General features: G+C 45.0%; 1 protein-coding gene and 1 non-coding gene across 2 annotated transcripts; both read left to right on the top strand.

Moving 5' to 3' along the window:
* Positions 1 to 8,395: 8,395 nt before the first annotated feature.
* Positions 8,396 to 10,866, top strand: LOC123446779 (polygalacturonase-like). The gene is made up of 9 exons (XM_045123320.1): positions 8,396 to 8,730; positions 8,833 to 8,970; positions 9,064 to 9,237; positions 9,331 to 9,351; positions 9,449 to 9,656; positions 9,753 to 9,834; positions 9,993 to 10,101; positions 10,213 to 10,329; positions 10,434 to 10,866. The coding sequence occupies exons 1-9, from the start codon at positions 8,506 to 8,508 to the stop codon at positions 10,656 to 10,658; spliced, it is 1,299 nt and encodes a 432-aa protein (XP_044979255.1). The 5' UTR covers positions 8,396 to 8,505; the 3' UTR covers positions 10,659 to 10,866.
* Positions 10,867 to 13,489: 2,623 nt separating this feature from the next.
* On the top strand, positions 13,490 to 13,628 carry LOC123451586. The gene has a single exon (XR_006632424.1). It is a non-coding gene; the product is annotated as a small nucleolar RNA Z247 (small nucleolar RNA).
* Positions 13,629 to 14,158: the final 530 nt, after the last annotated feature.

Raw genomic sequence — 14,158 nt, 5'->3', positions numbered from 1 at the left:
TTGAATCTCGATCGTAGTGTTACACATGTTCATGATATTGGTGCCAAAAGAAACAAGGTAATGATGATAGTACCACTTACTTGTGGCACTGCCGCTTGAGTCATGTTGGTATAAATTGCATGAAGAGGCTCCATGCTGATGGATCTTTATATTCACTTGATTTTGAATCACTTGTGGCATGCAAATCATACCACATGAGCGAGGCCTTGTTTTCATTGAGATGAAACAAGATAGTAACTTGTTGGAAGTGATACATTTTGATGTATGCAGTCCAATGGATGCTGAGGCACGCAGTGGATATCATTATGTTCTTACTTGAATGACGATTTGAGTAGATACAAGAGTATTTACTTAATGAATCACAAGTCTGAAATATTGAAAAGTTCAATTCTGTTTCAAGTGAAGTACGTCGTAACAAGAGGATAAACTGTCTACGATGTGATCATAGAAATGAATATCTGAGTTACGAGTTTTGGTACGCAGTTAAGACAATGTGGAAATTGTTTCACGGTTCATGCCACCTGGAACATCATAGTGTGATGATGTGTCTAAACGTCATAGCCACGCACTATTTGGTATGGTGCATACTATGATGTCTCTTATCGAATTACCACTATCGTTTATGGGTTATGCATTAGAGACAACCGCATTCACTTTAAATAGGGCACCACGTGTCTCCGTTGAGATGACACAGTATAGACTGAGTTTTAGAGAAATCTAAACTATCGTTTCTTGAAAGTTTGGGGCTTCGACACTTATGTGAAAAAGTTTCAGTCTCATAAGCTCGAACCCAAAGCGGATAAATGCATCTTCATAGGATATCCAAAACAGTTGGGTACATCTCCTATCTCAGATCCGAAAGCAAAGTGTTTGTTTCTAGAAATGGATCCTTTCTCGAGGAAAGGTTTCTCTCGAAAGAATTGAGTGGGAGGGTGGTAGAACTTGATGAGGTTATTGAACCATCACTTCAACCAGTGTGTAGCAGGGCGCAGGAAGTTGTTCCTGTGGCGCCTACACCAATTGAAGTGAAAGCTGATGATGGTGATCATCGAGCATCGGATCAAGTTACTACAAACCTAGTAGGTTGACAAGGTCGCGTACTACTGCAGAGTGGTACGGTAACCCTGTCTTGGAGGTCATGTTGTTGAGCAACAGTGAACCTATGAGTTATGGAGAAAGCAATGGTGGGCCCGGATTCCGACAAATGGCTGGAGGCCATGAAATCCGAGAGAGGATCCATGTATGAAAACAAAGTGTAGACTTTGGAAGAACTACTTGATGGTCATAGGATTATTGAGTAAAGATGGATCTTTAAAAGGAAGACAGTCGACGATGGTGATAAGTCACTATTAAGAAAAGCTCGACTTGTCGCAAAGATGTTTCCGACATGATCAAACAGTTGACTATGGTGAGACTTTCTCACTCGTAGCGATGCTAAAAGTCTGTTAGAATTATGTTAGTAGTTGTAGCATTATTTTTGAAATATTGCACATAGGATGTCAAAACATTGTTTCCTCGACGGTTTCCTTGAGCAAACATTGTATGTGATACAACCAGAAGGTTTTGTCGATCCTAAAGATACTAACAAGTATGCAAGCTCCAGCGATCCTTCAATGGACTGGTGCAAGCATCTCGGAGTTGGAATATACACTTTGATGAGATGATCAAAGATTTTGGGTTTGTACAAGGTTTATGAGAAACTTGTATTTCCAAAGAAGTGAGTGGGAGCACTATAGAATTTCTGATAAGTATATGTGGTTGACATATTGTTGATCAGAAGTAATGTAGAATTTCTGTGAAGCATAACAGGTTGTTTGAAAGGAGTTTTTCAAAGGAATACCTGGATTGAGCTACTTGAACGTTGAGCATCAAGATCTATGGATATAGATCAAAAGGCTTAATAGAAGTTTCAACAAGATGCATGCCTTGACAAGTTTTTGAAGGAATTCGAAATAGATCAGCAAAGAAGGAGTTCTTGACTGTGTTGTAAGGTGTGAATTTGAGTAAGACTCAAAACCCGACCACGGCAGAATAAAGAGAATAGACGAAGGTCGTCTTCTATGCCTTAGCCGTAGACTCTAAAGTATGCCATGTTGAGTACCGCACCTGATGTGTGCCTTGCAGCAAGTCTGTTAAGAGGTACACAGAGTGATCCAGGATTGAATCACTGATCAGCGGTCAAAGTTATCCTTAGTAACTAAATAGACTAAGAAATTTTTCTCGATTATGGAGGTGGTTAAAGAGTTCACCGTAAAGGGTTACGTCGATGCAAGCTTTGACACTAATCCGAATAACTATGAGTAGTGAAACGGATTCGTATAGTAGAGTAGATATTTGGAGCATTTCTGAATAGCACGTAGTAGCAGCATCTATAAGATGACATAAAGATTTGTAAAGAACGCACGGATCTGAAAGTTTCAGAACCGTTGACTAAAACCTCTCTCACGAGCAAGACGTGATCAGACCCCAGAACTATATGGGTGTTGGATTCGTTGAAATCACATGGTGATGTGAACTAGATTATTGACTCTAGTGCAAGTGGGAGACTGTTGGAAATATGCCCTAGAGGCAATAATAATTAGTTATTATTATATTTCTTTGTTCATGATAATCGTTTATTATCCATGCTATAATTGTATTGATTGGAAACACAATACTTGTGTGGATACATAGACAAAACACTACCCCTAGTAAGCCTCTGGTTGACTAGCTCGTTGATCAAAGATGGTCAAGGTTTCCTGGCCATAGGCAAGTGTTGTTACTTGATAATGGGATCACATCATTAGGAGAATCATGTGATGGACTAGACCCAAACTAATAGACGTAGCATGTTGATCGTGTCATTTTGTTGCTACTATTTTCTACGTGTCAAGTATTTGTTCCTACGACCATGAGATCATATAACTCACTGACACCGGAGGAATGCTTTGTGTGTATCAAACATCGCAACGTAACTGGGTGACTATAAATATGCTCTACAGGTATCTCCGAAGGTGTTCGTTGTGTTAGTATGGATCAAGACTGGGATTTGTCACTCCGTATGACGGAGAGGTATCTCGGGGCCCACTCGGTAATACAACATCACACACAAGCCTTGCAAGCAATGTGACTTAGTGTAAGTTGCGGGATCTTGTATTACGGAACGAGTAAAGAGACTTGCCGGTAAACGAGATTGAAATAGGTATGCGGATACTGACGATCGAATCTCACGCAAGTAACATACCGAAGGACAAAGGGAATGACATACGAGATTATATGAATCCTTGGCACTGAGGTTCAACCGATAAAGATCTTCGGAATATGTAGGATCCAATATGGGCATCCAGGTCCCGCTATTGGATATTGACCGAGGAGTCCCTCGGGTCATGTCTACATAGTTCTCGAACCCGCAGGGTCTGCACACTTAAGGTCCGATGATGTTTTATGCGTATTTGAGTTATATGGTTGGTTACCGAATGTTGTTCGGAGTCCCGGATGGGATCATGGATGTCACGAGGGTTTCCAGAATGGTCCGGAGACGAAGATTGATATATAGGATGACCTCATTTGGTTACCGGAAAGTTTCCGGGCATTACCAGAAAAGTTTCGGGCTCATCAGTAGTGTACTGGGATTGTCGGGAGGGGTGACGGGGACCATCGAGAGGGGTGTCACGCCCCAAGGGGTCTCATGGGCTATGGGAAGAGATAGTGGGCTGGAATAAGTTCCCACTAAGGCCCATAAGGTTTGAGAAGGAAAAAACACAAGGTGGAAAGAGTTTCCAAGTGGGAAGGTGGAATCCTACTCCAAGTAGGATTGGAGTAGGACTCCTCCACCTCCAATTTCGGCCAAACCTTTAGGTTTTGAGGCTGCCTCCTCCCCTCCCTCCCTCCTATATATACTGAGGTATTAGGGCTGATTTGAGACAAATTTTGCCACGACAGCCTGACCACATACCTCCACGGTTTTACCTCTAGATCGCGTTTCTGCGGAGCTCGGGCGGAGCCCTGCTGAGATTAGATCACCACCAACCTCCGGAGCGCCGTCACGCTGCCGGAGAACTCATCTACCTCTCCGTCTCTCTTGCTGGATCAAGAAGGCCGAGATCATCGTCGAGCTGTACGTGTGCTGAACGCGGAGGTGCCGTCCGTTCGGCACTAGATCGGAGCGGATCGTGGGACGGATCGCGGGACGGTTCATGGGACGGTTCGCGAGGCGGATCGAGGGACGTGAGGACGTTCCACTACATCAACCGCGCTCACTAGCGCTTCTGCTGTGCGATCTACAGGGGTACGTAGATCGGAAATCCCCTCTCATAGATGGACATCACCATGATAGGTCTTCGTGCGCGTAGGAAATTTTTTGTTTCCCATGCTACGTTCCCCAACAGTGATATATACACAAACCACAAGAGTTTGAAGTATATTTTCACTCAAAAGGAATTGAACATGAGGCAATGAAGATGGTTGGAGTTGATCAAAGACTATGACCTCAGTGTTCAATACCACCCTTGGAAGGCTGACGTGGTAGTAGATGTCTTGAGTAGAAAGGATTGTTCCTTGAATGCTATGATTAAGGAAAGGCTACCCGTCGTGTATGAAGAACTTGAAAGTTTTGGGTTGGAACTAGTTGCACCAGGATTTCAGGCCAGCCTCGAAGCCAAGCCTACCTTGATGGCCGATATTAAGGAAGCGCTGAAGGGACATGAGAGTATTGAAGGCATCAAGAGGAAGATCAAAAAAGGAAAGGCCCTAGAATTCTGAGTGGGTGAACAATGAGTCGTATGGTTTGGGACTCACATTTGCATACCCCAACAAAGTTGAGGTCAAGAATCTGATCTTGCAAGAAGCCCATGGCACTCCGTATTCCATCCATCCTGGAGGAACCAAGATGTACCAAGACCTCAAAGCAAGATTATCGTGTCATGACATGAAGACAGAAATAGCCACTTATGTCGCTAAGTGTGAGATATGTCACAGGGTCAAAGCTGAGCATCAGCGACCTGCTGGGTTGCTACAACATCTCAAAGTGCTTGAATGGAAGTGGGACAAAGTTGGGATGGACTTCATCACCTAACTACCCCGGTCAAGCAAAGGACATGATTCCATTTGGGTCATTGTCGATAACTTGACCAAGGTAACCCACTTCATCCCTGTCAAGACAACCTAAAATGGGAACCAACTGGCCAACCTCTACATCAACCGGATCATAAACCTCCACAAAGTTGCTAAGGAGATCGTATCAGATCGAGGTACCTAGTTTATCTCATGGTTCTCGAACAGATTCCAAGAAGCCTTGGGAACCAAGCTATCCTTCAGCACCGCTTTTCACCCTCAGACAGGTGGATAGACGGAACGAGTAAATCAGATACTCAAAGATATGATCCATGCTTGTGTTTTGGCATATGGAGCCAAGTAGGAAGAGTGCTTACCTTTTGCCGAGTTCTCCTACAAAAACAGCTATCGGTCCAGTCTTCACATGGCACCATTTGAGGTGTTTTATTGTCGCAAGTGCCGCACTCCCCTCAACTGGTCAGAAATTGGAGAAGGGCTGGTCTTTGGCCCCGATATACTCCGCGCAGCCGAAGAGCAAGTTCAACTCGTCACATAACGTCTCGAGAATGCTGAGTCAAGATAGAAGAACTACGCTGACTCACATCGCCGAGACATGAGTTTCCTTGTCGGAGACTATGTCTACCTCTGAGTCACACCTCTCAAGGGAACCAAGTGATTCCACGTCAAAGAAAAACTCGCACCAACAGGGAAGGATAAGTTGCCTACCATCAAGAGCTACCTTCAGAACTTTTTGATGTGCCCAACATTTTCCACGTGTCACAACTCCGGAAGTGCTTCCAAGTTCACGACCGCCCCAACCTCTACAAGGGCATCGATCATCAATCCATCGATCTTCAACCAGACCTCACTTATCATGAGAGGCCAGTTCACATCTTGGATGAAGTCGAGCATTGAACTCAAAGCCGCACCATCAAGTACTTCAAGGTCGAGTGGAGCAACCACACTCAAGCAGAAGCAATCTTGGAGCATGAAGACTACCTTAGATTTGAGTTCCCTTATCTCTTCAATGCCTAGCTTAGGAATCTAGGGGACGAGATTCTTGTAAGGGTGTTAGGTCTATCACACCCTGTGTTTGTACCACTTTGCTAGGTTGAGTTATAAAAAATTGGACCAACTAAAACTTTTTGTGTGCATCTGATGTTTGAATGTGTTGCTATTTGCTTGAGTGCTTGTTTGGGTTTTAAATCACAAAAAATCTCCTTCCCTCAAGACTCATATTATTGCTCCAAATCTTTGCCCAATTACCATACCATGTGTATAGCACCTAAAACTATCTTTATAGAATGTTATTTTGACCAAAAAATATTTTTTTTAGTTTAAGCTTTCAAAACCCCCGTGAATCGAGGTTTGTACTACAAGTCCTCAAATTAGGGGAGATGTTTTGCCACAAATATTTTATTCGGATCCTATTGTCAAAAAGACTTTCCAAAACCGTAAAAATATTATTTTAAGAGTTATTTTTCCTATTTTATTTAAATACCTTTTTCTGATACCAGAACGATCTTTTATAAGAGAAATTATTTTTATGCTTCAAAAATATTTGAGAAAATTTAGGAAAACTCAGTGGACATATATTTTTCATATATAAGAGTTTCAACAAGTAGTCATGTTCAAAATATTAGACAAAACCCTTCAAAACCTTTTCCAACTCTAAATCTGTAGTCGAATCCTTCATTGGCCAACAATCTTTATATGCACACAATACCAACTCTAGTATTACCATATGTGTTGGGACGAAAGAAAGTACTTGACTTAGACACACTCGCGAATTGACTTTTGGCACAATATTTGTCCACTACTTTGTCATAGGGAAGTTGTATTATTTACATTTGCCTTGATGAGAATTAGGAGATCACTACCGAATAAACCAGTCCACGGGCTCCTTGTTCATCACATTAGTAACCTTGGAAAATTTTGTTTTCTTGAATGACATGGGTCTGTTTTGGCAGCTTTTTTGAAGAAAAGAGATAAGCACTCTTAGAACAAAGGTCCTCATAGGATGGTGGACACATGAAATCGCCCCTCTTTTTTGATTGATGTCGTGGGTATAACCCTGGCAGTAGATGTGTAGGGTACGAAAGGATGGGCAGAGCCTTAGCTAGGGCGAGGTTGTATGAGTTCAGGCCCCTCTGCGGTGGAGGTAATAGCCCTACGTCTCAGTGCTTAGGGAGCTTGTTGTCGAGTGGAATACGGAATACAGTGAATTGCTAACCCCTGCACCAGTGGGGGAGGGTGGCTTATATAGAGTGCGCTGCCCTCCACAACGGTTCGATGCACAGGGGGTGGAGTAGTGGCGAATAAATGACTACGTTACAGGTAACGTACGCTTTAAATGCTAATAAAGGCACATGGAAACGTATGACCGTTTCCCTCCAGGGGGGTTACGATGCACAGAGTGGAACCCGGTCGGTTAGTTTGATAAACTCCGAATGCTAATCTCCGACTGGACGGTCGAGGATCTGTTACCGACTGGATGAAGGGAACTCCTTAGTTCAGTCGGAACTGACTAAGGGCCTTGTCCCTTATGAGGGGTAGTCCTTGGGTTGGACCTTCAGGGCAGGCCTATGACCCTACCCTAGGACTATAACCCCATCAATTGATATACTCCATCACTATAAGGACATGTACAATGGTTAATAAGATAGTCTTATCTTAAATCTTTCATGTAATTTAGAGATGACAAAAAAGAGAGTCTATAATGGGTCATCTCTTAGCTTTATCTTTTATAATTAGTTATTTCCTAAAAACATGGTGAGACATATTGTTCTAAGAGATCACCTCTTGGCTTCTCTTAAATAAGAGAAGGCAAAGCCTTTTTTCGAGTTCTTTCTCCTCCACCTCATCATTTATCCTATGTGGCACTCTTAAGATAACACCATTGTACATGCCCTAAACTAGTCAATGCTCTTCCTTTTAATGCAAAGGCACACCTCCTGCCGGTGCCTTCAATTTTTTTTTTAAGTCCATCACTTGTCTTCACAGTACTGTAAGGTAAGTAATGAATCAAGGGTGTAATACTTTAAATTTAGTTCATTTTGGATAAAAGGATAAGTAACTTAATCTATCACTTGGCATCGCATTATGACAAGACGGTGGCGAGTGAAAAATGGGAAACTTTAAATCTTGTTTTTTTTTGGTAAAACCCAATTATTATCAATTTTCATCGGGTGCTAAGTTTAGCATCAGTTTAGTTCTACTTGTTCTTATCTAATTATATAAATCCTTAGCACGTAAATGGCAACTAATCCATCTCCCCTTTAGATTTCCTTTTATCAACATATAGGATCAGGATGATGATCCAAGATCAAGACGCCATCAGTAATTACACGTCCTATGCATGCAAGAGTTTATATATTTATCTGCAACTGCGAGGACGTGCAAGCTCTGCTCATCCCTTCCTCTCCTCCATAATCACCGAGTTAATCCCCTCCCCTGAGTGGCCGAGTTCCACTGATGGGTCCCAGGAAGTTTCTCTTGGCCACCATTACTACCGTATCAGTTCTTCTTCACATGTTTCCCTACGCCAATTCCGAGCCGATAGCCCTCCCTCCCGAAGCTGCCTATGGCCCAGCCGCAGAGAGTTCAGACGCGGGCGCGCCGGAGCTCAGCCCGGGGCCGCCGCCGATGGTGTTCGACGTGGACGACTACGGCGCGTCAGCCGGCGGCGACGCCACCGAGGTATGTGAAACCAGCTAGCCAACCAGTGCTGCATGCTGCTCTGTTTTCCTCCGAGCTCTCCTTGTAACGGCACTCCGGCCATGACCCGCGCGTGCGTTACAGGCGTTTCTCGCGGCGTGGAAGGACGCCTGCAACTCCTCCGACGACCCATCCCTGTTCCTCGTGCCGGAGGGGAAGACCTACCTCCTCATGCCCCTCAGCTTCAGCGGGCCCTGCAGGGCTACCGCGATCACAGCAATGGTGAGTCAGGCCACCGGTGAAGTGATCACAGTACCACGCATAGCGTTCGCCTTTTGCATGCTCTGTCTGACGTTTTGTCTGGCGAGTGATCAGATCAGGGGGACGCTGGAGGCGCCGTCAAACCGGTCGGTCTGGCTCGACGGCGATCGCCAGGAGCGGTGGATCACGTTCGAGGACGTCGACGGGCTCCATGTCATGGGCGGCGGGACGCTCAACGGGCACGGGCAGGAGTGGTGGGTCAACTCGTGTAAGGTCAACAAATCCATGGTACTGCGTCCCACCTCTGCTGTACACATTTCTGCAACAGGGAGCCTCTGACTCACTGAACCTGCATCGATCTGTTTCTCCCTCTTCCGTCAGCGATGCGTCGCCGGCCCGACGGTACGTTCTTGACACCGAGATTTCTCCTGGTTGCATCGCATATGTAGTACCGGGAGGGAGGGAGGGAATGTTCTTCATCGGCGCGCAAAACTTGCAGGCCCTGTACTTCAGAAGCTGCAACCATCTGGTGGTGGACGACCTGGAGGTGAAGGACAGCATGCAGATGCACGTCGTGATCGCCTACTGCTGGAAAGCAGCCGTCTCGCGGCTGTTCGTCACGGCGCCGGGATGGAGCCCCAACACCGACGGGATCCACGTATCCAACAGCAGAGAGGTGTCCATAACCAACTGCATCATCAGCACAGGCACGTACTAGTCTGCATTCAAACATCATCAGATTCATTCATCCGGTAAGTATAACTGTATGTGATCGAATTCTTGTGGAACTTCCCTACCTGCAGGTGATGACTGCATATCCATTGTGTCTGGATCAGAGTGTGTGCGGGCATCAGGCATATATTGTGGGCCGGGACATGGAATAAGGTTTGTATTTGCATTTGACGCCTCCGCTGCCCAAATGGTCAACATTAATTTGAATTCGACGGCTCCGCGGTCGCTAGAGGCCACCGAGATAAGACGCTGTGCAAAGGGTTTTCTGAGCTTCTGACGTTCTGTTGGCGTTGGTTGCCCCTGCCCCGCAGCATTGGCAGCCTAGGAGCCAACAAATCGCGGGCCCATGTCTCTGACGTGCTGGTGGAGAAGGCCACGCTGGTGGGCACGACCAACGGCGTGCGGATCAAAACTTGGCAGGTAACGCATCACCTCCTCGCTGCCATGGCACCGATACCTTCAAAACCTCTTGTGTTTTCGAAATTTGAGCACCATGATACAGTGCTACAGTACTTATCATCCCATTGACAGGGAGGAGAAGGGTCTGCGGAGAGGATTACTTTCCAAGATATAAAGATGTACAACGTCACTAACCCTATAATCATTGATCAAAACTACTGTGACTCCAAGAAACCATGTTCTGAACAGGTGCCTTCCCTATACAGTAGTAGTAACTCGTTTCTCATCCACACCTACTACTCCCTGAAAAAAGTAAGTATTGAACATACAGTAAGACTTTTTTTGTTTTTCAGGACTCGGCTGTTGCCATAAGTGGCATACGCTACAACAAAATCCACGGAACCAGCTCTTCGAAGGTCGCCGTCAAATTCATTTGCAGCAACGCCGTGCATTGCGACGGCATAGTGATGCAAGACGTTTCCTTGGTCGGGCAAGGGCACCGCCTTACATGTTCTTCCGTGAACGCCAGGGTTATAACACCAGGATTTAACTCCCCTTATTGCAGATCGGACATGTAGTTCGTTTTTCCGTTACTACTACAAGGTTTACCCGTCTCTATACTCTGTGTTGTAGAGGGTGCTTAGCCCAGGGGTATTTTTTAGGGAGTTTTGGCATTAACTAGTAGTAGTATTCCAAAAGTACCCTCGGCACCCCCCCCGTGTACTGACATACCAAAAAAAATCACCTTCGAATCATTGTGCGGAGACTTTTAACGCGTACTTGCGTGGTTGATTGTATGCCGGTTTGAAAATTTGAATGTGATGAACGGGGAGACGGGCGTACAACAGACACATGTGCAGGCAGAGTGCTTAGACTTTAGCCGCGTACTTGTGTACGCAGAACGCTAGTCTACTGTACGCATGTGCTTTGCACGGCTGGGAGGAAGGAATATGGACGACGTCCGGTGCAATCTACCCTATCCATCCATTGGTGTGCAGTAAAACGTCCGCAAAAGGGCTGACCGGTTGTTGTCTTGATCGAAATTTATAAAAAAAATCCATGAGAAAGATAACTGTTGCGTCTGTGCGGTCCTTCCTCGAACGTGCGTGGGATGGCACCAATATTACGACGAAACGCGCCACACACTCATGCATAAACACGTACTCCCTCGATTCCATAATATGTCTTTTTTAGAGATTTCACTAAAGAACTACATACGGATGTATATAGACATACTTTAAAATGTACATTTATTCATTTTGCTTCGTATGTAGTCCTTTAGTGAAATCGCTTAAAAGACTTATATTTAGGAACGGAGGGAGTATTATGCTAGAACGACGTTTTTGGAGTGCCTAGAACTCAACTAGCTGAGATTTTCTATGGTCTCATTCATATAATATTATTGTATTTTTGCATTTATCCATTTTTGTTTTCTTTAGTCCATCATTTTATTCTTTTGAGCTAACATGTCATAATTTTGGTTGTTGTTGCTATGCTTTCCATCTAACCGGCCCAAAAACTATTCGTTCGGTTTTTATTGCTGCACATCTCATCTTTTAAAAAAAATTGCCATAAAAATAAAAATAAAAATGAGCAAAAAAAATTACGTAATGGCTTGTTAGCTTCAACTACTTTGACCACTGAACATTCTTGTACAAAAAAGTAATGTGTCCTTATTGTATGAATTGTTATGTAATAATTTGTATTTTTTTTAGTAAAAAACAACCTGATTCTAGCTTTTTCATATAGTTGCTGCACAAATAAGATTTGCACTTGTGACCCGTCTGTGAATAATTGTAGTTGCGACCCGACTACAAATACTTGCAATTACGCCCCGACTATGAATACTTGCAATTGCGGCCTGACTTTGAATACTTGCAGTTACGATTAGACTTTGAATACTTGTAATTGCGACCCGACTTTGAATACTTGTAGTTGCGACCCGATTTTGAATACATTGCCGTTGCGACCCGACTTTGAATACATGCAGTTGCGACCCGACTTTGAATACTTGCAGTTGCGGCCCGACTTCAAATACATGCAGTTGCGACCCGACTATAAATACTTGCAGTTGCGACCCAACTTTGAATATTTGCAGTTGCGGCCACATTTCAAATCTTACAGTTGCGATCCAACTTTGAATACTTGCAGTTGCGGCCCGACTTCATATACATATAGTTGCCACCCGATTTTAAATACTTGCAGTTGCGATCCGACTTTGAATATTTACAGTTGCAGTCACATTTCAAGTCTTGCAGGTGCGACCCGACTTTAAATATTAATGTCATTAATATAAAAATGAAAACAAAAAAAGACATCAAAAACATTAAAAAACACAGACTAAAAAGTTAAAAAAACACTAGAAAGTAATAAATAAATAAATAAAAACCTAAATAGACTATTTTATAATATATGATAACAAATGAACATTAAGTTTAATGAAATGAGTACACTTATTTAGGAAAAGAGAAAAGAGTGAAATAAATTAGTTACAAAGTGTTTACATGTACAAGAAAGAAAGACTAAAACATAGAGTACGAAAATATGAACAGAGAGAAACAGTAAATAAAAAAATGATAACAAGAACCAGAAAATGAAATTCAAAAAAGAAAAAAGAAGCTCACCTTGTTAGACACATTGTATAGGATACGGTTGTTAGTTGATGTATCTTAACCGATTCTATCTCTTCTCTCGATCTCCCTTATCTCATGTAACCTCTTGATAGATCTTGCCTTGTACTCCAAGATATTTGTGATATAAATACATTGCGGCCCGAGACAAAGGGTTCTACGCTTCATCACATGGTCATCAGAGCCCTTCCTCTCGACGCCTAGCTACTGAGAAAGAGAACTTGCTCCATCGATCGCAGAGAGAATCGACGATGACAGGCCCCGCGCTCCCCACCATTACATCCACCCAAATCACATCCGCCGCGCCCTCATCCTCCTCCAACACCTCGCTCTCTCTCGGTCCACCTCCATCAGAGAAGCTCACCAGGACGAACTTTCTTCTTTGGAAGGCCGTCGTGCTACCCCAGATCAAGGGAGCACAGATGGAACACTTCCTCGACGCCGCAAGCCCGGCGCCTCCCGCCACCATCTCCATCACCAAGGATGGGAAGGAAGAGCAGGTCTTCAACTACGCCAGATCAATTTGGTATGCGCAGCAACAGCAGGTACAAGGATACCTCATGGGATCTCTCTCGAGAGAGGTTCTCGCGCAAGTGGCGATGCTTCAGACGCCGGCCGAGGTATGGACTTCCATCCACGCCATGTTTGCTGCACAAACACAAGCCCAAAAGATCAACACCAGGATGGCCCTCACCAATCTGCAAAAAGGTAATCTAACCATGGCAGAATATCTTGGAAAGATCAAAACCCTCACCGATGAAGTTGCCTGCGCTGATGCACCGCTCGGAGATGCTGAGATCATCTCTCACGTCATCGCCGGCCTCGACATCGACTACAATCCCGTGATCTCCGCCTTGGCCGCACGGGTCGAACCGGTCACGGTCCAGGAGCTCTACAGCCAGCTTCTAAGCTTCGACGCCCGGCTCGGTATGCTGCAGGGATCCAATCTACGTCAATCCTCTGTCAACGCCGCCTCCCGCAGACGTGGCCGTGGGCGTGGACAGCAAGGACGCGGACGCGGAAGCAGCGGTGGAGGACGCGCCGGACACCAGGGCCAGCCTCGCCCTGGCAGTGCTGGTCACCGCGGCGGCGGTGATCGCGGCGGTGGCTACACCAACGGCTACAACGGCGGCGGCTACAACAACAATCGCCGACCAAGGTGCCAACTTTGCAAGAAGCCGGACCACGAAGTCATTGACTGCTGCCACCGGTATGATGAGGACTACACACCCGAGACACGCCAAGCTGCTGCCGCCACACGGGAACACGGTGGAGCCGATGGTGAGTCGGTTTGGTACGCCGACTCCGGCGCCACAGATCACGTCACAAATGAGCTAGAGAAGCTGGCTCTCCCGGAGAGGTACCACGGCAACGATCAGATTCACACCGCAAGTGGTGGAGGTATGGATATTCTTCACATTGGCCAATCCTCTATTAATTCCCCTAGT

Source organism: Hordeum vulgare, chromosome 4H (assembly GCF_904849725.1).
Source record: "Hordeum vulgare subsp. vulgare chromosome 4H, MorexV3_pseudomolecules_assembly, whole genome shotgun sequence".
NCBI classification, from domain to species: Eukaryota; Viridiplantae; Streptophyta; class Magnoliopsida; order Poales; family Poaceae; genus Hordeum; species Hordeum vulgare.
Note: the sequence above shows the minus strand (reverse complement) of the source record. Positions and strands in the feature narration are given on the sequence as shown.

Excerpts from the sequence above, each read along its gene's own strand:
- LOC123446779 (XM_045123320.1), top strand. The coding sequence starts at position 8,506 with ATGGGTCCCAGGAAGTTTCTCTTGGCCACCATTACTACCGTATCAGTT. Across the intron at positions 9,238-9,330 it reads GTAAGGTCAACAAATCCATG|CGATGCGTCGCCGGCCCGAC; the intron begins GTACTGCGTCCC and ends CTCTTCCGTCAG. Across the intron at positions 9,352-9,448 it reads GATGCGTCGCCGGCCCGACG|GCCCTGTACTTCAGAAGCTG; the intron begins GTACGTTCTTGA and ends CAAAACTTGCAG.